At 39.4% G+C, this 24,589-nt stretch overlaps 1 protein-coding gene across 1 annotated transcript; it reads left to right on the top strand.

Moving 5' to 3' along the window:
* Window positions 1–60: 60 nt before the first annotated feature.
* Ro60 (Ro60, Y RNA binding protein) lies at window positions 61–23,310 on the top strand. The gene is made up of 9 exons (XM_052201286.1): window positions 61–230; window positions 6,147–6,747; window positions 10,182–10,402; window positions 10,861–11,007; window positions 11,202–11,339; window positions 15,230–15,346; window positions 16,459–16,572; window positions 16,831–16,977; window positions 18,394–23,310. Exons 2-9 carry the CDS (start codon window positions 6,168–6,170, stop codon window positions 18,544–18,546), a joined length of 1,617 nt encoding a protein of 538 aa, XP_052057246.1. The 5' UTR covers window positions 61–230; window positions 6,147–6,167; the 3' UTR covers window positions 18,547–23,310.
* Window positions 23,311–24,589: the final 1,279 nt, after the last annotated feature.

The following is a 24,589-nucleotide window of genomic DNA, read 5'->3' as shown; positions in this document are numbered from 1 at the left end:
GGGCCGGAGAAGAGGCGGGGCCTCGGAGCGCCGGAGGGAGGCACATCCGGGACCCTTGGTACCCCGGAGCTGGGGCGGAGCGATGTAAGGGGCGGGGCTCGGGACGGGGCGGGGCTCGCTCCGACCCGAACCTGGAGCTTTCCTCGCTCTTTCGGGCCGCCGCCTATTCCCGGTGCTACGCAGGGCTTCTGTAGGCGCCGCGGGTCCCGAGCATCGCCTTCCAGGCACAGGTGGGTCGCTGCAGGCCTGCTGCGGGCCGCGGAACCGGGTTTTGTGCAGTCCCAGCGATCCTGGGCACTTGAGGTCTGGCCGGTGCGCACTCTGTTCCACTGGCATCCCCGCGTCAGAGGCCAGGCAAAGCCTTCGCCGCCTCTGTGCTCCCGCGCACGCAGGACCGATTTCGCATCCGAACATTTCGAACCGGGCCCAGTTGCTCCGGAGGATGGAGTCGTGGGGAACTCAGGTCAACTCTCCCGCTTGCAAAGCTCCTGGCGAGCGGGCGTGCCAAGGCCCCCTTTCACTCTTTCTCTCCCTCTTTCTGCGGCTTTGGCATAGAGGCGTTGTCTCGGATACGGGTTGGGGAAGGAGCTTTGTGGGGAGACCAAAAACGAAATTATCTTAGAGGAATAATAATCAAGGAAGGGAGAACGACTTGTAAAAGTCCAAAAGATGAGAGACTCACGTATCACGTATCGGGATGAAGTGCCTTACGGAAAAAAAAAAAAATGCGCCCCCCCAATAGCGCATTATTTTAAAAAAACACTTGAAATGGTTTTGATGGATTAAAAATAAAGTAGCTTTTTGTAATTAATACTTATCATTCTTCGGAGGTGGTTTTATTCATCACTTCATAAAAGTATGTTCGGAGAAAGGCTTTGGCTTCCACAGGGAAAATTACTGCTCAGAGCATCCTACCATGGTGAAATCTTGCCACGGTTCCTCAATACTTTTCATTGCATCACACTTAATGAAATTATTTTCATTACGTTTGTCTATGGTATATCCGTTTGAACCTGTGATCCTGGGGTTTTGTTTTTTGTTTTTTGTTTTGGTTTGGTTTTTTTGGGTTTTCGAGACAGGGTTTCTCAGTGTAACCCTGGCTGTCCTGGAACTCACTTTGTAGAGCAGGCTGGCCCCGAACTCAGAAATCCACCTGCCTCTGCCTCCCAAGTGCTGGGATTAAAGGTGTGTGCCACCACTGCCCGGCTGTGATCCTGGTTTTGTAAAGTAAATTATAACTGTAAATTAACCTTGGCTTCCATTTTTAAAGAAACTGTAAATTTGCTTGACTTCTCAGAGTAAAAAAAAAAGTTAGCCTTTCCAAATTACATGATTCTGTAATATTTCTGTAAATTGAAGCAAAACAGGAAAGCTTATATTAGTAGCGGTAAATATCTAAGTTGTAATCTGGAAGAATTTGAAGCAGAAGTGTTATTACATTGCACCCGTGTTTTACTCCCTGTTCTACATTAAGGGAATGGACAACATATGGAATGACACATCACTGGTTGACCTTATGGCTAAGAACAACTGTAAAACCCTCAAAATGTTGCCGTAGTTTTAACAGTTAAAGTCTCCCAAAGTTTTAATTTATAGAGAGGTAAGAAAACTTAAAGTAGTATAAATTCGGGAGACTGTTGTGTTTAAAGAGATCAGAACAACTCAAAAGAGAATTAACTTTATTGGTTTTGACTTAGCTTTACAGCACTTGATTACACAGGACTAGAAAGCCAGACTTTGATTTGCCTCCCTGCCCGGTTTTCTTCCGAACAACTGTACTGGGGCTTAGGCTTTTGGGAAAGGGGACACTGGCAGTTGAATAAAGAAGAAATTAAGCTACTGGTAGTTGATGGGCATTTTGAAACTGTCTTGGAACTCAGGTTGATTCACTTCATTAGTATTACTAAGATATTCCTAGCACTTGGTACATTCCAAGAGATTTTGAAACTACCAGGAACATTGTATCTCCATGTCATAGAATGTTGCCAATTTTAAGGTAATTTGTATTTTAGCCTGTAGTAATAAAAAGAGAATAGCTAGCTTGAAGTAAACTGCCATTGGATTGTCTATATTTAAATGTTTTTGTTGATAGATATAAGTGTGAGTAAATATATACACATGCATATATATACATACACACACACACACACATATATATATATGGAAAGACGTTTTGTAGGTGACCTAGTCACTAGCAGGACAAGATGCAATTCCAAGATGCCTACTCTGCAGCTTGCAGGAGTTCTCTCTAGGGACCTCTGTTCAGCTGGGACCCTCACTTACACTGCAGAAGACAGTTTCCAAATGAGTCCATCTGAAGGCATGCTGGTCATTGTAGTTCATAGGTATCATCTTAGCTGGGTAGGATTGTCTGTTGCTTCTCTCACTTGGAAGTCTTCTGGTATCATGGAAGCCAGTCCTCAGGGAGGGGCTTTCCGGTTTGAGACCTCTTGGTCATGTGTCCAAAATGCATGGTGTCTGCAGCCATAAGCAGTTAATCTTCCACCTCCAGGAGGCAACTACAGGCACTAACTATAACCTATGATTGGGGGAGGGGGGGATCTCTTATTAGACAACCCTGACCAACAACCCAAAAGGGAACTAACGTCTTATATGTGCGTAGTGTTGGGGTTTTTGTAAAATGTTCTCTGGATCTTGAGGAAAGCGTTGTCAGCTCAGGTGAATAAATTTCACTTAAACTATATATGACTTATGCAGACTTACATGTAAGATGTGTAATTTTAGGTAAATAGATAATATGATTCTTAGGACTTTTTCAGACCCCGAGACTGCTATTTTACCTCCTCCCTGCCTCTAATTAGAGTCCCCACCGCCATTTTTCCATTCTCTGCTTCAGATCGCTTGTACCCTGCTAGTCCGTTCTCTGTTGCTCCTCCTTTCTTACTCACCCCTGCCGTGGCCCCTTCATATTTTGCTGTTTTCAGATGTTTCTGCAGCTGGTGTACTCACATCTGAAGATTTGGAGCCAGGGAATCTAGATGAGGAAAAAAAAGAAAAGGACATGCATCTTTCTGGGTCTGTGTTAAGTCGTTCCATGTAATTTTTGCCAGGTCATTTGCCTTCAAGATTCATGGATTCGTTTTTCTTTATAGTTAAATAGTATTTCATAGTGTATCAGTGCCACATTTCCAACAGCCATTCCTCAGTTTGAGGACACTTAGGTTGTTTCCTTTTTCTAGCTCTTGTGAGTTGAGGGGCAGTGAGCGTGGCGGAGCAGACATGTGTGGGGCATGATGACAGTTTGATGGACATCTGCGGTGGAATGATAAAGCTGGGCAGCTGAGTCATAGGCAAGATTTATTTTTAGGCTTTTGGGGATTCTCCGGGCTGATTTCAAGAGGGGCCGAACCCGTTTGCAGTCCCGCGAACCGTGAACTGGGGAATCCCTCTTCCCGCATCCTCTCGAGCGTTTGTGTCAGTTGTTGGTTCATCTTCTTAGGTCTGCACCTGGGTAAGATGCCTCTCAAAATTGTCTTGATTCCCATTCTCCTGATTGCTGGGGACCATGACTGTTTTTTTTAAATACTTCTTGGCCGTTTTTATTTCTTTTTTTGAGAACTCTCTGTTCGGATTCCTAGCCCATTTCTGAATGTGTCTGCCGGGGAGGGTGTCTTTTGTTTGTGTATCCTAAATATACATAAAGATATCAAATGTATATCAGCCAAAGATTCTCTCCTATTCTGTGGGCTTATCACTCAGTTGAATGTTTCTTTAGCTGGGCAGAAGCTTTTTTATTTTACAAGGTCCCACTTGTCAATTGCTGGATTTAATTTCTGGGCCAATGCGGGTTCTATTCAGAACGTCCTTTCCTATACCTGTACCATGTACAGTAGTGTCGGTATGTTTGGGTTTTTTTTTTTTTTTTTGGTTTTTTGGTTTTTTTGGTTTTTTGGTTTTTGGTTTTTTTTTTTGTTTGTTTGTTTGTTTTGGTTTTTTTGGTTTTTTGTTTTTTTTTTTTTTTTTTTTTTTTTTTTTTTCAAGACAGGGTTTCTCTGAATAGCCCTGGCTATCCTGGAACTCACTCTGTAGAATCAGGCTGGCCTTGAATTCAAAAATCCACCTGCCTCTGCCTCTGCCTCTGCCTCTGCCTCCCAAGTGCTAGGGCTAAAGGCGTGCACCACCACCGCCCCTGCATGTCTGTGTTTTCTTCCGTCGGTTTCTGTGTTTCACCCTTCACAGTTAGGCTTTGCTTTGTTTAGATTTAGCTGTGTTAGTTGTACAAGGTGTTGCAGGTCTAGTTTCATTCTTCTGCACGTGAGCATCTAGTTTGCACAGCTGTGTTTGTTGAAGATGCCGTCCTTTCTCCAGTGTTATGTTCCTGACAACTGAAAGAGGAACTTCCACTTGAGAGCAAAGAACTATTTAAAGGGCCAGGCATATGAAATAAATCTGACTACAATAGCAGAAGTAAGTTCCCTAACAAACACCTGTAATCTCAGTACATGGGCGGCCAAAGCAAGAGGATTATGTGTGCAGTGAGACACAGGAAAACGTAACAGAGAAATATTGCCTTCTGTAGACATTTTTACCTGGCTCTTATCACTTCACCTTCTCTTCTTGATTATATACATTTAATACATTTATTATTTTGTTAGCAGAATTTATCATAAAGAATTGTTTGTAGTAAATTTTTCATCATGTATATTGAGGCTTTTAAAAAATGAATTTAAAAAAATCTATTGTGTGTAATTCTTAAGCAAGTAATTAATTCAGAAAAGAAATTTTGATGCTAGTTAGTTTTGCTTTTATATGTCCTAGTTATGATGTTCTAGATGCAGAGGAAAGATTTTAACAGGATAAAACCCAGTCCTTGCTGCCCTAGGAACCAGTGATGTATAGATATGCTTGGGATGAAGAGCACAAGGAAAAGAAGGAGAAAGATTTGTTTTAGTGCATGGGCGGAGCTCTTTACAGCCCACCATGTTCACTTTCGGGAGGAAAGCAGAAAATAGAGTAATGTGATGTTAATATCATTTCCATGTCACTCTGCTAACAGTTGTCCAGTTTACTCACATTTATGGTTGAAAAGCCATCACAGTATTTTTGTGAAAGCTAAGATGAGGCTAGCTAGTAATGGCCAGGCAGTTGTATACACTCGGGAGGGCAAAGGCAGGTGGATCTCTGAGTTTGAGGCCAGTCTGCTCTACAGAGCCCGTTCCAGGACAGCTAGGGCTATGCAGAGAAACTTTGTCTGTGGTGGTGTGGGGGCTAAAGATGGTAAATATATTGTAAAGATCGAATGAAAAGAATTTTTGTTTGGAGTTGTTGAATTAAGGTGGCATTCCGAATGTCAGCCCCTCCAGGTCCCTCAGGCACTAAGCTCCACACCTTTGTTTGCTGTGTGCTTCTCCAGTCTCCCCAACTGCCTGGCTGCCCTGCCTCCCGCCAGCCTCAATGGCATACCCTGAAGACAGCAGGGAGGCGTTCTTCCAGGTCTCACCTTTTGTGTTACCTTCCTTCTTAGCTTACAGCTGAGCTTTGTAAAGGGAGCGGCTCTGTGGAGTCACTTCCACACTGTTCTCACAGCTGGGCCCGGGCTTGCCAGGAGGTTCATCATTTTATTTGCATCATAATCTCCAAGCATTTGACATTCCCAACCAGTATTTCTCCAAAGTCCTCCTCCCTGTCCTCCCTGTGGAGGGCACATGTTGGAATGGTAACCAGAAATGCAGTCTTTTAGGGAGCTGACCTTTCTTGGAGTATATAGTTGCTCTTTTTCTGTCCCTGTCAGAACCTCAGATCTCATACAGACCTACTTGATTAATTGGACATAATATATTATACCTTAAAAATGAGTTGTTACTTGCTAGTTCTTTTGAAAAATTGGGATTTCTCTAGCTTATAAAAATATGTATATGAATATATAATAAAAGACTTAAATTATAAGCAAGATCTTCCTCAAAGTCACTATTGGATGGTTATATGTGATTGTGTGTGTTTATTTCTAATTTCTAATTTCAATATAGAAGATTCTTAAGGACATTTATAACATTTTACTGAGAAAAACTTACTGGGTTCAAAGATGTTTTTAAATTAAACAGATTTATAGCATTTCAATAAGCAAGGGATTTTTGTTATTGGCATTGCCTTCACTTAATCATAGTAACATGTTGCCTTTATGATAGGTTCCCCGAGAAACAAGGAACATGGAGGAATCTGCAAGCCAGTTGCAGCCACTGAGTGAGAATCAAGTCGCCAACTCTGAGGGCGGATATGTATGGCAGGTCACCGACATGAGCCGGCTGCACCGCTTCTTGTGTTACGGTTCTGAAGGTGGCACCTACTATATCAAAGACCAGAAGCTGGGCCTTGAGAACGCTGAAGCCTTAATTAGACTGATTGAAGACGGCAGAGGATGTGAAGTGATCCAGGAAATCAAGTCCTTCAGTCAGGAAGGCAGAACTGCCAAACCAGAGCCACTGCTGTTCGCACTGGCCATCTGTTCCCAGTGTGCGGACATCAACACAAAGCAGGCGGCATTCAAAGCTGTCCCGGAAGTGTGCCGCATTCCGACCCACCTCTTCACTTTTATCCAGTTTAAGAAAGACCTGAAGGCCAGCATGAAGTGTGGTATGTGGGGCCGAGCTCTCCGGAAGGCCGTGGCCGACTGGTATAATGAAAAGGGCGGCATGGCGGTGGCGCTGGCGGTTACAAAGTATAAACAACGGAATGGCTGGTCTCACAAAGATCTCCTAAGACTGTCCCACCTTAAGCCTTCCAGTGAAGGTGAGCCTAGGAAGTCACAGATGCACGTGATTTTCTAGAATTAGCTTTTACTCACAAAACGAAATGCTGTTTAATTAATCGAGACATATTTAAATCCAGCCTGAAACTAAAACACCTGCAGCGGGTAATCCAGACATTGATAATCAACTTCGAACATGCTGATTTTATACTTTGCGTTATTAATGCTTATGTTTTAGTCTCCCATCTAAGAAAGTAATGGCTGTATCTACATGTCCTTTTCTTCAGGCACTTTCATACCCTGATGTCCCAAATATCTAGTTCAGCATAGCCTTCAAGTTTCATCGCAGGCAGGTTCTAGCAAGAGAGGAAGTAGCAGTCTAAGCACCTGCGGTCAAGAAGGTGTGTGCTTGCTAAAACCAGGACCTCCTCTGTGCTGTACTCAGACCATCCTCACTTGCTGAGCACTCTAGATAATGCGGCCACATCTTAGGATATAAACTCGTCCCGCCATCCGTGGGTCATGATTCTTGACCATTAATGGCTGGGTCACCAACAGCAAGTATTTGGTTTCCTGCTGGCTTTAAATATATCTGATTAATGGATCAACATTATGTTTTGTAAATGAAAGTGGCTGTCAGGTGACTCCTGACATAGAGCTAGTATGGGTACTGGAACCCAGACTCAGGTCCTCTGTAAGAGTATCAAGTGTTCCTAACCACTGGGCCATCTCCCCAGCCATTCCCTCACTTTTTTCTAGGTTGAAAAAAAAAAATTTTCCAACCTAAAATCAGAAAAAATATGTGGGTTTTTTTGTCCTTAAACATAACCATATTTTACTTTTGAATTGAATCCAGTATACACTGGATCTTCTTTTACTCTGTGTTTTGGCACTGGTAGCATAGAGCTATACTAAGGTACCCTGGATTACACGACTGACAGTGAACAGACTAGTCTCTAAACAAGAGATACTGTGTGGGTTCTTGTCATGGTTTATAAAGTAAGGATGAGAAGACAGTCCCTAAACTTATATCTGCAGGGAATTTTCGATCTAAGCTACTGAGGGCAATGCTCAGAATAAAGTTTTGTTGATAACAGCAGCATCACAGATGATCCCAAGGCACCTCCTGTGAAGAGAAATTTAAACCAACACTAAACAACTGAGTAAATAATGTGTTAATATGTTAACTAAAATATGCTTTTAAAACAGACATTAAATCAAAATATAATTCTTTTAATTGGTTATTATGTACCTGGAGATTAAGGAACTTTTATTTTTACTGGAAAAACAATATGGAAGACTTTTATGTGAAACTTGTAATTATTAATACAACTTTATCTTAAATATGTAAAATAGGAAGAGATATAAACTGTAGAAATCCCTGCATGTCAGTATTAGTTTGATTGAATTATCTAAATTAGAGTTAAAAAATAGCGCAGAGACTGGTTTAGTTTTTACTTAAAGATATGTTTTATTTAGCCATTAAATGTTTTAAGGAAAAAATGAAGTTTTTGTCAGGATATTAAAAAATCAGACTACATATAAAAAAAAAAAAAAAGCTACATTCTGACCTGCCTTTAGATCAGCTGATCATGGAGCTAGTGTTGAACCTCAGCCGCTGTATATGCTATACGTGAACTCTATAAAGCACTGAGCACAATCCCCAACCATTTGTATTATTTTTTGTTATTCATTCATTCATTCATTTTAAGCTTTCAAGATTAGACCTAAGATATGCACATGTGAGGTGAAGTCTCTATGACTGAGCAGTATCTCTCACCCACTCAACTTTTTATTCTGAAGCAGGGTCTCACTAAATTTACCAGGCTGGCCTTGAACTCCAGATCCTCCTACCCAAACCTCTAAGCAGTTGGAATTAGAGGCCTGTGCCCATAGACCTAGCTTAGGATTTATCTTGAAAGTTCTTTTCTTTTCTTTTCTTTTCTTTTCTTTTCTTTTCTTTTCTTTTCTTTCTTCCTTCCTTCCTTCCTTCCTTCCTTCCTTTTTTCCTTCCTTCCTTCCTTTCTTTCTTACCTTCCTTTTTTTCTGTTTTGTTTTTGGGTTTTTTTTTTTTTTCCAGCACTGAACCACGCTCTCTGACTATCACAGTGCTAGTGATTGTTAGATCACCATAGTCTGTTTCTGTATTTTGCCTGTTCTTTTAATGAAACTGTTTTGATAATCTCTACCAGATTTACAGATTTGTAGATTAAGAGGTAGAAAGACTACGATTTATCAGAAAATGCATTAAGGAATGAAAAGAGCTACTTCTTGCAGTAGTTTAGACTGAGTGAGCCCAAATTGAAATTCTGTGCTTCTCTCTGTCTTCCTTCAGTCTGTAGATTGTAGTTTGTGGCCTATCTATTGTCTGCCTGTAGTTTGTGTCCAATCCATTCCTGTTGTCTGCCCCGATAAAGGGCTTTGCTCTGTATTTCTTGAACAGCAAAGAAAGCATGCTTCAGGAAAGGCATAAAGGATACTCTTTAAAAATCTTTAACAAAGTTTACAAAGAAAGAAGGTACTTTACTGATCCATATTGACCAAAATAACTCTCAAAACCAAGCACAGATGTTATCACCCTATAGTCATGTGTTACTTCCAACATATTTGGCATATTGGTTGTTTTAAGTTGCTTTTAATCTATGTAATTACTACAGTGATAATTAATACATTAGTCTGGGTCAAGAGCATGGACGAATGCATACTTTAAGATTAAAATTTAAACTGCAAAAGCTGATGACATGGGAAATCCAAGGCATAGAAGGTTGGTTACATAGTTTTCTTAAGGCAGGTTGGATTTAAAGCTAAGTACACAGTAGGATGGCAGGTTGAATACAATTTTAAATGACTCAAGGCATAATAAGTGTTTGAATATCTGACAAAAGTTTATTCTCTAAGAAGGCAAGAAGTATTTTCAGCAAAAAGTATTCCATAAGCAAAGTATAGGCTTAAACATATAGATTTCCTCGCTCCAAACCTCTTTTACTATTAAAAAAATGTAAAAGCAGTGCACGAGTTATTTTCCTTTTTAAAATGGTGGGCTCATGAATTCTGTTGCTAAACAATAACCACATAATCACTAGTGTCAGAAATCCATAATTATACAAAAGCACAGGATAAATCAGTGTGACAATCATTGGAATAGATGAATATTCCAAGTGAGGTTGTGCATGTGAAATAGGCATTGTCTACAGAGTTTCTGGAATCAGTATCTCTGAAGTGCCCCAGTAATACATTTAGTTTAAACTACAGATGGATTTCCCACCACCACATATTTATATTGTAATGGTATGTTAAAAAAAAAAATTCACTTCATTTGCCAAAATGTGTTTGTTATGCGACAGAACATAGTGTCCCATGTTAAGGGAGTCAGCTCCTGTCTGTTTAGTATTAAGCTGATCATGATGCAGTCTCAAGAACCCTGTTCTATTTTTACTAATCCTACTTGCCTTTTCAATTCTTTATCTTGTTAAAGGACTTGCTATTGTAACCAAATATATCACCAAGGGCTGGAAAGAAGTTCATGAACAGTATAAAGAAAAAGCACTTTCTGTGGAAACAGAAAAACTACTAAAGTACCTGGAGGCTGTGGAGAAAGTGAAGCGGACAAAAGATGACCTGGAAGTCATTCATCTCATTGAAGAACATCAGTTAGTTAGGGAACATCTGCTGACAAACCACTTGAAATCTAAAGAGGTGAGTGAGTATATCTCTTTAAAAAGAGAAACTTGAAGTTAAAAACCCTGGATTCAGTGCCAAACCCTACAAAAATAAGACAAGGGGCCAGGGAGATGATGGGTGCTTATTTATAGCTCTTGATGAACAGGCAAGAGAACCAACCAGTGTTCAGATGTGGGGCGGGAAGAGAGAGATGAATCCCCAGAGCAGGTGACCAGCAAGACCGGCCAGATCGCCTGTCTAGGTAGGAGCTTGGGGTTTGACTGAGAGACTCTGCCTCCAAACAAAAGGAAGATTCTGTGTAGTAAGGAAGATTCCTAGCTTCAACCTCAAGCCTTAACACACACACACATACACACACACACTATCTTGAAACTGTAGAAAGCTCTGTATTTTCTCCACAGAAATCTCATTCCCCTTACCTCTTGACATTTCCCACTGGCTATCCCCTTTCTGTTTTTTGTCTTTCCCTGTAGGTATGGAAGGCTTTGTTACAAGAAATGCCCCTTACTGCACTTCTGAGGAACCTGGGGAAGATGACTGCTAATTCAGTGCTTGAACCAGGAAATTCTGAAGTGTCTTTAGTATGTGAAAAACTGAGCAATGAAAAACTGCTTAAAAAGGTATGCATGAGCCATGGCTCCTGGGGGACCTAAGGCTTCTCTCATGGCAGGTTACATCCTAATTCTTAAAGCTGAGTTTAATATTTGTTCTTCCTGTCTTGTGTTTTTTACCTCTAGCAATATAAACCTCTGAAAACTCGTAATTGTATTTTTACTTAAACTTGGCCATCACCTTCTGTCTGTCTTATTTCTAGGCTCGTATACATCCATTTCATGTTTTAATTGCATTAGAGACCTACAGAACAGGCCACGGTCTCAGAGGAAAACTGAAGTGGATTCCAGATAAAGAAATCTTGCAAGCATTGGATGCTGCTTTTTATAAAACATTTAAGGTAATAATTTTATTTTGTTTATTTAAAAAAAGATTTGGGGATTAATGTATTCTGCAAAAACACAATTTACTGGTTCGTATATTATTTTATTAGCCATTTTAAAGTATCTACCCATCATTTTTCTACAATTGGTATGACGATGAGTACAAAATTGACATCATAAGTTTATGAGTAATTCTTGTCAGGCTGAGTAACTGCTACTTATCCCAAGATCATTTTAATAATTTTTAAAGTCATACTGATAAATTACTGAATTTGAATATTTGCATTTCGGTGGATTCCTATGATTTAGTACTCTTTTTTTAGTTTCATTGTTAATTGGAAACTGGGTCTTGATAATTTGTTTTTAGGAATGGAAATCTAGCTATAAGTTAGAAATTTCCATTTCAAAATTTTCTGGATACACCACAAAATCTAACATCCATATTGTGTAGCAGATGAAAAGGGTTCTCCATAATCCCCGGGAGACATTTATCCCTGATGTGCAAGGACATTTCAATCCATGAGTATAACCTCGTCAGCAAAGAGACATAATATCAAGTGATGCATAAAGAAAAAAAAATTTTGGCAAGATGTAACATTAAAAACCGAAATAAAAACCAAGAAATCACTTAATAATAAACTTCCTCATCATGATGAAGGGTAAAGATTTTAAAAAAAAAAAAAAAAGCTGACAGCTGGAGCTGGAGCTGGAAGGATGGTCAGTGGCTAGGCAGGGGTCTGCTTTTCCAGAAATCTTGAGTTCAATTCCCAGCATCCACATGGTGGCTCAGAAACCACTATCCTGGATTCTGATGCCCTCTTCTGGCAAGCAGATATACATGCAGATAGAGCACTCATACATTATTTTGTGTGTGTGTGTGTGTGTGTGTGTGTGTGTGTGTATGTATATGTATGTATGTATATATGTATATATATTTAAAATTCATAGATATAATCATACTTGGATAAAACAACAAAAGCTTTTTCCTTAAGATCAAAACTGAGGGTGGTGACGTTCCCCACTCCGCCCACAGAGGACTAAGAGTTGTAATTGTATGAGAAAAAAGCCTCACGTGGAATGCTCATTATTCTATCCAGAAAACCCTGAGAAACACACACACAAGCCATGTTAGAGTGAAATACATTCAACAGAATTTCAGATCATAAATCAGTGCATTAAAAACAAACAACAGGGGGCTGGAGAGATGGCTCAGCCCTTAAGAGCGCTGGCTGCTCTTCCGAAGGTCCTGAGTTCAAATCCCAGCAACCACACGGTGGCTCACAACCATCTATAAAGATATCTGACACCCTCTTCTGGAGTGTCTGAACACAGCTACAGTGTACTTACATATAATGATAAATAAAGCTTTAAAAATAACAACAAAAATACACAAAATCATTTGTTGGATCAGGCATTGTTGCACAGATCTGTAATCCTAACACTTGGGAAGTGGAAGTAGCAGTCAGAAGCCAGAGCCACCTTCCAACAGTACAGCAAGTCCAAGGCCATCATGGGCTACCTTAGACTCTGTCTCAAAACTAGGGATGAAAAAATAAATAAAATAAATCAGTTGTATACTATAGTAATAAATTATTTGAAAATATAATTAAGAAGATACTAGTATTTCAAGTAGGACTAAAATAAAATAAATAACACTGGCATGCAAGAGTTATACACCGTAAACTGTAAAACATCGCCAAAAGAATAAGGACAAATGGCAGACGCCCATGCCTCTGTGTTAGAAGAAGATAGGGCCATCCAAAGCCATCTACAGATTTCACAGTCCCAGTGGCATGCTTTGCAGAAAACTAACAATCCATACAAAATTCTAAGTGACTCCACACAACCGAAATCATCTTCAAGAGCAAATTTGCAGGACTTATGTCTGGATTTTAGAACTCAGCAGTAACCAAAGCGTCATGCTGCTGTTACAAGGACAGACATGGTGGCCAAAGGAGCAAAGCAGAGTCTGGAAGCAAACTGACCCTGATATGTAAGGATCCCAGAGTGAGTTCATCCAGCAAGTGAGTTTTCAACAAACTGCTGAGACAAGCATGCCCTCCCATGCAGGAGGGGGAGGTGGGCGTTGTCTTACAGCATGTGCAGAGCAATGGCAGAAGAACTCAGTCACCCACAGTCAGGAACTAAACGTAAGGAACAATCAAGTGCAGGTGTCGACAACTAAAAAAGCTGCACTTCAGAATTTGAAACATAGAGGAACTGGGCAGCGGTGGCGCACACCTTTGGTCCTAGCACTCGGGAGGCAGAGGCAGGCAGATCTCTGAGTTTGAGGCCAGCCTGGTCTACAGAGTGAGTTCCAGGACAGCCAAGGTTATACAGAGAAACCCTGTCTTGAAAAATAAAAACTGAAATGTGTGCATCATACAATGTTAGAAGAAAGTAGGAAAAGCTTACATAGTGGAAGAAAATATTTGCAGATTACACATGTATAATGAATAGTGTGTAATATCCATAATATAAAAAAGAGTCCTGGGGCTAGAGAGCTTGCTCAGCGGTTAAGAGCACTGACTACTCTTCTGAAAGTCCTGAGTTCAAATCCCAACAACCACATGGTGGCTCACAACCATCTGTAACAAGATCTGAGGCCCTCTTTCTGGAGTGTCTGAAGACAGCTACAATGTACTTACATATAATAATAAATAAATCTTTTAAAAAAAATAAAATAAAGAGTCCTGAGGTTCAATAATACAATTATAAGCCAGTTTCAAAATGGGCAAAGTATTTGAATAGTTTTTCAGAATTATATAAATGAAATGTGCTCAGTATGATTAGTCAGATCAAAAGCCACCATGTACCTAACTGAATAGATGTTAGCAAAAAAGGAACAAGTATTAGGCAGGTGGGGAGACTGGAGCCCTTGTAAATGATCAGTAATAAGGTGACATGTTGCAGCCTGGGAACATGTTAAACATGGAGTGCTCAGAATGAGTGAGTGCTGCACCTTTCCGTGAATCCCCACACTGGGCATGGTGGGTTACCTGAGTTCAGAGTCCACCTTAGGCTCCATAACAACACCCTGTCTCAAAAGTAAACGTCCAAAACAAACAAACAAGAAAACACAAGTAGAATGCCAACCTGGTGAGGGTGCTGACACACACCTTTAATCCCAGCACACAGAAGGCAGTGCCTGGGGGGCCATCTCTGAGATCAAGGCCAACCTGGTCTACATGTAAGTTCCAGTACAGCCAGGGCTACATAGACAAACCCTGTCTCAGTAAAAAGAAAAAAAGCAAAAACAAAAAATACCTATGATACCATCAAGAAGTCAGCCTCTGTGTATGCCCCAGAGGACTGGAAGGAGGTACTTGGCCTTGGTTTTGTATACTAGCCTATCCCAGCTCTGTCTAACAGTAGCCAAAAGGTCCCCTGGTGTGTCCTAGGACTGCATCTATGAAGTACACACTGTTGTGCTAGAACACAGCCCAGGAGGTGCCAGACTGCTCAAGGTGTGTAAGCTGACGGCACTGCACAGGTAGATGGAGTGGCTGCTGTGACGACGAGAGTTTGGATATCAGGCAGTCGTCATGCGCGGTAGGGATAATCAATGCTGCTCAGTTAGACTCTTCAGAATGGCTAGAGTAAATGATATCTTTCGCCACAGTTAAAAAGAAATTCTTAGAAGTTCCCATTTTACTTCATTGAAAAAGAAGTTTAAAACTAGGATCTTAACTCCTTTCAGTAAAATTAAACAGATTACATCTTTCTCTTCGTTTTGCCAGTCAATAAGAGGTAAAATGTTAAATAGTCATTTATATACCAACAAAAAGGCCTTTCTTCTAGGAGCCTTTTGAGTGAAAGATAAATCTGATTTTTTTTTTTTCAGTCTAACCTACTTAATGATTTCTCTGGCTTTTTCATGACTACTTTATTTTGTTTTCTTTTTTAGACGGTTGAACCAACTGGGAAGCGCTTCTTGCTTGCGGTTGACGTCAGTGCCTCTATGAACCAGAGGGTTTTGGGGAGTGTACTCAATGCTAGTACTGTTGCCGCAGCAATGTGTATGGTGAGATTCCTCTAGGATGACTTAGTGTTCCCACCTCCTAAAACTGTCAAGGCCAGCGTCACCCAGAATCAGCCTTTCACTTACTTTATCATTTCATTTATATGACATCCATTATTTTATATCTAAAGACAAGTTTATAATACAAAGTTTTACTCATGCTGAAAAGGGGCATTGTGTAAGGAAGGATCAGATCTGAGCTGCCAAATGTTATAGCGAGATTAGATGTTACTAGTGTTGTGATCATAAAAAGAGAAAGCGGAGTGAGAATATGTTTTATGGCGGTTTGGGGGAAGTGGTGCCTCAAGCCAACCCATGCTAAGGCATCCCTTCCCCCTCAGGGACCAGACACACAATGGTATAGTATAGAATAGAGTTTATTTAGGGCATGGGGGGGGGGGAGTTAAGGGGGTAGTAGAGGCAGAGAAAGGCAGAGAGGAAGAAAGTGTAGAGAAGTAGAGGCGGCCATGACCACATGGAGAGAGAGGAGAAGGGAAGGGAAGAGCCCAAGAGGGCAAGAGAGACACTAAGAGAATAAGATGAGAGAGGGAGGAGGGGCAAGCAGCCCCTTTTATAGTGGGCCAGACCTACCTGGCTGTTGCCAGTTACCTGCGGGGAGGGGCTTAGAGAGAATCCTAACAACTAATATGTGCAAAAGTACATGATGGTTAGGGGAGAAAAACCTGGTTTAAAAGCTCAAGAAATAGGTATTAGAGAGGTTCAGTTCTCACCCAGGTTCCCTCACCACGCAGCAAGGAGTGCTTCTCCACTAATCTGCCTGCATTCCTCATTTAGTAAAATGAGCAGTGTGTGCTTGTTTATTTGCCTAGGAGAGTACTGTTGAAACCAGCTTCTCAGAATGTTTTTGAGCTGTGGCTTTTGTTAGCTTGTTTTCATGTATGGGTTGCACCTGGTGGATCCCAGGGATTGAATTCAGAGCTGCTGGCCTCAAGGGCCTTTTCCCACTGAGCCGTCTCCCCAGCCTGTGCTCCCCAGTGCTGTGACTCTATATTAGGAATGATGAGTATCACAGTGCTTCTTTCCGAGATAACGGTACATCAGCCTTGAAGAGACTATTTCTGTATGCTGAAACTGCTCCCGTTGCACTTTTACAGGTGGTTACACGGACAGAAAAAGAGTCTTCGGTAGTTGCTTTTGCGTGTGATATGGTTCCATTTCCAGTGACTGAAGACATGACATTACAGCAGGTTTTAACGGCTATGAATAAAGTAAGGCACTGTTTTATTAAAATGTCCTGTAATGTACTTGGGCATAGCGTAGTATCCAGAGGAAAGAATTCTTCTCACTTCTCATGGCGAGCACAATCAAAAATAGGTCTGTGCAGGCATGGTTCAGTCTGCATAGTGGTTTACATAAAATGATGCTCTAAAGATAAGTAAGAGCTTTTATGTATGTATTTCAGACATCTAATTGGACACGGAGGTGGTTTTATATTTCTGCTGTCCCTTCTCTTTTTCCTGAGATAGGTTCCAGCAGGCAGCACGGATTGCTCTCTTCCAATGATCTGGGCCCAGAAAACAGGCACAGCTGCAGACGTCTTCATCGTATTCACTGATAATGAGACCTTTGCAGGGCAGGTGCATCCCGCTGTTGCCCTGAGGGAGTACCGAAAGGTAAACAGCTGTACTTTTGTGTGTGTGTGTGTGTGTGTGTGTGTGTGTGTGTGTGTGTGTGTGTGTGTGTGTGTGTGTGTGTGTGTGTGTGTGTGTGTGTGTGTGTGTGTGTGTGTGTGTGTGTGTGTGTGTGTGTGTGTGTGTGTGTGTGTGTGTGTGTGTGTGTGTGTGTGTGTGTGTGTGTGTGTGTGTGTGTGTGTGTGTGTGTGTGTGTGTGTGTGTGTGTGTGTGTGTGTGTGTGTGTGTGTGTGTGTGTGTGTGTGTAAACAGCAGCTCTTCTGTCAGTTACTGGTCTACTGGTCCTCTCTAACACAAGCACTAGTGTGTGTGTGTGTGTGTGTGTGTGTGTGTAAAAGCCAGTGTCAGCTGGGCTCAGCAGTGCTTGAAAAAAAAGTACATTACAGGACATGGGGCTGGAGAGATGGCTCAGTAGTTAAGAGCACTGGCTCTTCCTCCAGAGGTCCGGAGTTCATTTCCCAGCAACCACATGGTGGCTCATAACCAATCCGCAACAGGATCTGATGCCCTCCTCTGGTGTGTCTGAGGAGAACCACAATGACTCACATACATAAGATAAATAAATCTTTAAAAAATAAAAGAAATAAAATCTTTAAACCAAAGAGTCTGAGGCAAGCGAATCATTGCTAAGCTACATAAGGAGTTTAAGAGTGGCCTGGGCTACATATATAGTGGTGGCCTTGTCACAGTTAATGAATAAATAAAGCTAGAAATGTATCTCCATTGGTAGAGTAGTTATATACCATACATGAAACTCTAGGCTCAGTCCTCAGCACTGTATAAAATTAGTCATGGTGGTACACGCCTACAAACTTAACATTTGGAAGGTGGGACAAAAGGATCAGAATTTCAGACCATCTTCAGCTACATGCCAAGTTTGGGGTCATCCTGAGCTACAGGAAATCATGTCTCAAGGAAAGTTTATCCAAACAAAAACTTTAATTCTCTACTTATTAAAAAAAAAACATTATTTTTAATAGGTTTGTTTGTTATAGTGACTGACAAAACTATGCTTTTATTGATTGTTTTCCCTTAATATTTAGTTTTTATGGTCTTAAATACATAGAGAGAGACTGGGAACATAGCTCAGTAATTCAGTGGTAGAGAGCTTATCTAGTATACGCAAGGTCTTGGCTAGGTCCATAGTACAAAGGATGGCTAAGAAGAATAAAGAGAAACAGATGGGAGGTGGGCCAGGAATCGGGAAGAGAAAGAGAACAGAATTGTAGTTCTGACGGACACAGTTTGTTAATTGTATGTATTAAAAGTGTAAGCTGGACTTGGTGTAATCCCAGCATTTGGTAGGAGGGAACATGGTTGTGAGTTCTAGTCTTAACTTTTAAGGATTTTTTGTTTGTTTTTCTTGCATATAATTTCATACTTTCTCTTTTCCTACAGAAAATGGATATTCCTGCTAAGTTGATTGTTTGTGGGATGACATCAAATGGCTTCACCATTGCAGACCCGGATGATAGAGGCATGTTGGATATGTGTGGCTTTGATACGGCGGCTTTGGATGTAATTCGGAATTTCACATTGGATATCATTTAACCCTAAGTACCAGAATGATCTGAGAGGTGCACTGCTGTAGTGGATTTCATCGAAAATACACGGCTACTTCCCAGCTAGACACAGTAGTGAGAAATGTCATCAGTATGGACATGATAGAAATGTGCTTTGGCAGAAACGGGAGAAGGAAGGAAGGAAGGAAACACATGCTGAGCCCAAAGGTGCAGGAACTCAGCTAGCTCTTGAGAAGTCTTCAGGAGACTGTAGCTTTCTCTATAGAGAACTTCTTTTTAACAGACACTGTAAAATAGTGTTTTACGTCACTGAATCACACCTTTGTACCAAAAGTGAGACACAAAGTGTAAGTAGCCTCACATCATGTCACTTGTTTGAGAAGTGCTTGTTTTCTTAAATGTCTTCATTGGAAAAGGACAGTTTTGATAATGTCCAAATACTCTAAGGTGCACTAGACCATGTGACTGTGATGGAAATAAACCTCACCTGGTAAATTTTTATACCAAGGGGTTTGGAAAAACAAAGACATTGGGTTAAACTAAATTATGAATGAATTTTAAAAATTCAGAATTTTCTAAGATCATATGAACAACAGCTTTCTTATTCATTGAAAATGATGTTTTCCTTCAGATGTTTAATTTGTACTTGATAGAATTTGTTATCATTTGGCCAAAACATGGTGGAAATCCCTAAGGGACTTGTTGAGTTTATGTAGGCTGAGGAATTTGCTTTGTAGCCTTGTGTTAGCTGAACAACAACAGTGTGTCATACTTTCCTGGGTATTTCACATATTTAAGTCCCCCCTCCATAATCCTGATAGGAGAACAATTAAAACTCTACTGTAAAGACATAGGTTTTCTGCACTCCTAAATTTTTCTAATATTAAGTTTGCTTGAAGTCTTTTTAAAATAACTTTTTTTTTTTTTTTTTTTGGATTTGGTTTTTTCGAGACAGGGTTTCTCTGTATAGGCCTGGCTGTCCTGGAACTCACTCTGTAGGCCAGGCTGGCCTCGAACTCAGAAATCCGCCTGCCTCTGCCTCCCAGAGTGCTGGGATTACAGGCGTGTGCCACCACCACCCGGCTGCTTGAAGTATTTTATATGTTTGTCCCCTATTCATTTTGTGTCTGATTTCTTATTTGATAAGAGTACAGAAATAACAAAGCAAACTGGATCCTTTGAATTCAAAGGCAGTTTTAGAGTAGCCATATCAACTAACCACTTTATGTAGGAAATTTAAGAACGTATTTTGTACAAATTAATCTTCTTTTGCACCATACTAAAATACATTCTTTTCTTGAGCAATTACATGTTTTCACTGGGAAGCTTAACATGAGAATGGCTTATTGAAACACCTGTAGTTTTTCTCTTGATTTAGTAATGGTATCTAAGGTAGTTTATACTAAAACTCTAATTTTTGTGTATTACTCTTTAAATATTAAAGGTTTACTGGGGGTTTATAAAGCCCTTTCAAAACTAGTATGTGTAGGTTACATAACTTTGTAAGTGTTTAGGGGGGTGAAGCTCTTTATTTGGGAGAGAAATGGGCTTTGCTAGTGTGGGGATTTGTGTACATATTTTCTTTTTCCTAAGAAATTTAGTCTCAGAGAATAAGAAAATTTTCCCTTCAGATGATTTGACATTAATGAAGTTTATATGTAGCCATTCCTCCAAGACAGCAACAAATTTTCAGTGTTATTAGCAAAGATAGTATCAGCTTCAGTTCTAAACACCATTGCTTATGATGCTGTTCTGGCTTGACCACTGTCACATCTTAACTAATTCTGATACATTAAAGTTTCATATTCAAATTGAATTTAAGGTTAAAAACCGTAGTAATTACATGACAGCTATTGAATTCTTTAAACCCAGAATCTAAGTTTTAATATGATATAACTTATTATGAGATTTACATGGAATATTATATAAAAGCTTATTTCTTTTTTTTTTCTATGCTACTTAATTCTTTTAGGCAAGCAGAATATCTCTAGGAGCTAATATTTAACCCATCAGGGAAATAAGGGCCACCTACCCATGACCCTTCTACATTATTTAGATAGACCTACTTAAATAGATTAAAATTGCAGACAGAGGCCAAGTGTGGTGATGCATGCCTTTATTCCTGGGGAAATGGGCAGGTAGACCTCTTAAGTTAGAGGCCAGTCTGCTCTACATAGTGAATTCCAGACCAGTCAGGGATATGTAGTGAGACCCTGTCTCCAAACAGAAAAAGGGTTTAAGAGAAAGAAAAAAAAAAGTCTCCACAGAAAGAACTTTAATCTTCAAATCATAAAACATCAGAGTAGAAAGAAAACTTAGAAAAAAAATTGTATTTGGTTGATAACCAGAAACCAGCCTGGATCTTCTGGATGTTTATGTGTTGGTTATTTTGTCTTGTGTTGTGGCAGAATCTCTCTACATAGACATAGTCATGGCTATTCTAGAGCTCACTGTGTAGACCAGGCTGGCCTTGAACCCCAAGTGCTGGGGTTAAAGGTGTGTGCCACTATGCCCAGCGTAAGGCTGGGTGGTTTTGGAGAGGGATTGGCCTCTCCACTCAGATTCTGGCTTTCACTCTCTCATCTGTGGGCCTGTTGGTTTAGTAAGAGATATAGAATTATGAAGCCTTTTACCTAATTTAGACATTAGGAATTGATGGTATGCATGATTAATTTAGGGACTTGTGAACATGTGTGGTTTTTTTTGTTTTGTTTTGTTTTGATTTGGAGTAATTCTCAAATACAATTATGTCTCTGCAGCCTATGTTGCTATGAAATCTAGCCGCATAGAAAGGCATTATTACCTCATTTAGCATAGGATACCCTCAAGTGGTAATAAGTTTTATTTTCCAAATTACCACTAGAGTGACTCTTAAGTAAACAGTATGGAAAATACTGCTTTAAAAAGCAATCTTAAGAAAAATAAATGTTATTTCCTAGATACTATGTAAATATTTCCAGGATTTAGTTATTAATAACACAAAACACTGATCTTTTCATCTCACTGCTTTTTGATTAGATGATAGTCCACTTACTAAAACTGTTACTTAGTAACTGTTTTCAGGGTGTGTTAGGAAAGGGGTGTGCTAGTAAGTAGAATGTACTTCATCCTTTGGAGCTTCTTGGTTTTTTTCATGTGCTGTGTCAACCAGTTCAACATAGGTAGTAAAATTCTGCTCTCCTACAAATTAGTGTATCTTACTCTCAGATCATAGAGCAACAAGCTGCTTAATATTTACCTAATATTGAAACTGGAAAGGAGGCCTTTCATTACAAGTTCAAACTTCATTTTGAATTATAAACACTAAAATGCCATTATTCCCTGATAAAGAGAAAGAAGAAATATATTCCAGAAAAAAGAAAAAAGAAATAAATGAAAGCAAAGCTCATAGTCAAAATAGCAACCTGCTGTTTCGAGCAAGCACTTGCTTATGTTACTTTATTTGATTAACAACAAGTCTGCAGCTGACAAAATGGCAGGTTGTTTCTCAATTTCTTAGACTTTGACCAAAAAAACTATAGCAATGTAAATTTGAAAATATAATGATCTTTAGAAGCACAGTAAAAGTACATTTAAGCAGGAAATGAAAGCTAAATCATTGTAAATTCTTGGAGTTATTTTCCTGTGACCTAAACATTTTGTCCCAGGGCAAGCAAGATATCTGTTGGGTAAAGACACTCACCACCAAACTTGATGAATTGTTCCCAGTCCCTGGAACCCACTTGGTAGGAGGAGAAACCAGTTCCTGCAGGTTGTCCTCTGACCTTCCCAGGCATGCCATGGCACACACATGTGCGTGCATGTGTGGGTAGAAGTGAAAAACAGATACTGCAACAGATTTGGTTGTTGTGTTGTTATGCGGTGTGCTTGTAGTAAACAGAACTCAAAATGCAAAATCTAGTCTTGGGTTACATAGGTTTTGTTAGGGTACAAATTGTCCTCTTTGAGAAATGTCACATAGCCAGAAGGCAAGATCACAAAAGATGGCAGGTTCTTTGTGACCGAGCAGGCATTGACTCAGAAGCTGCTTTGTTCTCTTGATGCTTGCTACATCACCTCCATTCCATGGAATAGTACTTCTCGCCCATGTTTCTCTTTTGCAAAGTCGGCTCCCATTTTTGTCTTTTTTCCTGTTAGATCCAGTTGGGTAATAAATTGCATGACCAGAAAGTCATCCACATTTTGGTTTGGGGCAAATCTATTGCAGGTTGTTTTTCGTTTTATATAAATTTAAGAGTATATTTTTCTAAGTTGAAGAGATGACTCACTAGTTAAAAACATTGGCTGCTCTTCCAGGGGACCCAGGCTCAATTTCCAGTACCCACATGGCAGCTCATAACTCTCTGTAACTCCAGTTCTGGGGATCCCACACTATTACATAGACACACATGCAGGCAAAATACCAATGCACATAAAAATAATGAATAATTCATTTAAAAACAACCTTTTTTCCAAATTACTGAACTAATACCTGGATTGAAATGTTCTCTCCCCAAATCAAGTCATATTGTAGGTATTTCAGAAATGTTATGGCCATTCAATAAGATCAGTTATTCAGAATCTGTGTGTAACCACTGATAAACACTAAAAAAGAACTCATATATAAATTTTATATATATATATATATACATATACATACACACACACTCACATATAAGCAATCTAATTGACAGCAATTTCAGAAAATAACAGTCATCCTCTCAGTTCTGTAATTACACTCCTAGTTTGCAAAGTCTTTCAACCGAGTGTCCGTCCATGCATACATACATACATACATACATACATACATACATACATACATGAACTTACAAAAAGCCTTATAATGGCTTACATAGATATTCAATATCTTACTGGTAACTATTTACCTTTTGGAAAAAGTCACTATGAAATTTAAAGTTGATTCTAAAATATTTTTCATATAGAAAACTAGTAATTTAGCTAAGTGTGCTATTTGAATAAAATTATAACAGATGACACAGTTTTCCTAAACCCTAAAAATAACAAGATATATTAGAAAAATGGAAAGGAAGATCAAAAAGATTCTGTTGTGATTATTTCCACTCAGCATTTGTAAATATAATGAAGATACACAAAAGCTGTTTCTGATCCTTCAGAGATGTTTGCCTTTCTACTTTGTCCCTGCCTTTAATCATCTTAACTTTGTGAACACAAGTGAACTTTAATTTTAAAATGTTTGAACTTCTCTGTACCTTGTATAAGTTATTAGAATCTGGATTTGAAAAAAAAGAAAGTAAATTATTTTCATTTCTGCTGGTTTCGCTTTACTGTATATTTGTATTACTAAAAGTATCAAAAATGAATGGGTTAATATTCTATTGACTATGCGTAATTGCTAAATTATATCAGTGAAATCATTACATTGAAACTTGTGTCTAAATGATTTCTTAGGCTTTGACATGTAAACTCAAGCCCCATTATGACCAAATTAGATTTAAAGATAGATAGTGAATGAATACTAATGAAGAGAACTGTTCTTGTTGCACTGTTCTAAATATAGAATATATATTTGGTGTGGTTGGTGAAATAACATTTGTTATTATTTAAGTTACAATTCCTTATTGCAAATTTAATAATGAATTTTCCAAAGGAATGGGATATATGAAGTTATATTTGAAAGAATTGGAGAAAAAGTATTACAATCTGTTTCTAAACTATTTGTTTTATTACGATTACATTAATTTCTATAATTGGCCAATTGATAGATCTTTCAGGTATCCAGAATTATGTCTGCATGGAATAAATTATACTTGTATTAAGAGCCTTAAAGTGGAAAAAAAAAAGGACTCTTTTGACTGCCTTAACATATGACAAGCTCTCCTTTCCAGACATACTAATTTCTTTAGGGTCTGTTAAATTAGTAATGCCTTAATAGTGTGCTAATGTTTCTGAAGAGTAGAGCTTACAGGGTCTTCTAGAGCTTTTAATTTTACATAATGAATTTAACTGTTAGGTATTAAACCTGATTGCACATTAATAATTTAAAACAAGAAAAGAATAATCTGGCTATGCTGATGTGTTTATAAATATATGGCTGTAACATCAGTATATTT

Source organism: Apodemus sylvaticus, chromosome 12 (genome assembly GCF_947179515.1).
Source record: "Apodemus sylvaticus chromosome 12, mApoSyl1.1, whole genome shotgun sequence".
In the NCBI taxonomy this organism is placed as follows: Eukaryota; Metazoa; Chordata; class Mammalia; order Rodentia; family Muridae; genus Apodemus; species Apodemus sylvaticus.
This window is presented reverse-complemented; position numbering and strand designations above follow the sequence as displayed.

Coding starts and splice junctions, on each gene's coding strand:
- Ro60 (XM_052201286.1), top strand. CDS start 6,168: ATGGAGGAATCTGCAAGCCAGTTGCAGCCACTGAGTGAGAATCAAGTC. Junction 6,748..10,181: donor CCTTAAGCCTTCCAGTGAAG/GTGAGCCTAGGA, acceptor ATCTTGTTAAAG/GACTTGCTATTGTAACCAAA. Junction 11,008..11,201: donor ATGAAAAACTGCTTAAAAAG/GTATGCATGAGC, acceptor TCTTATTTCTAG/GCTCGTATACATCCATTTCA.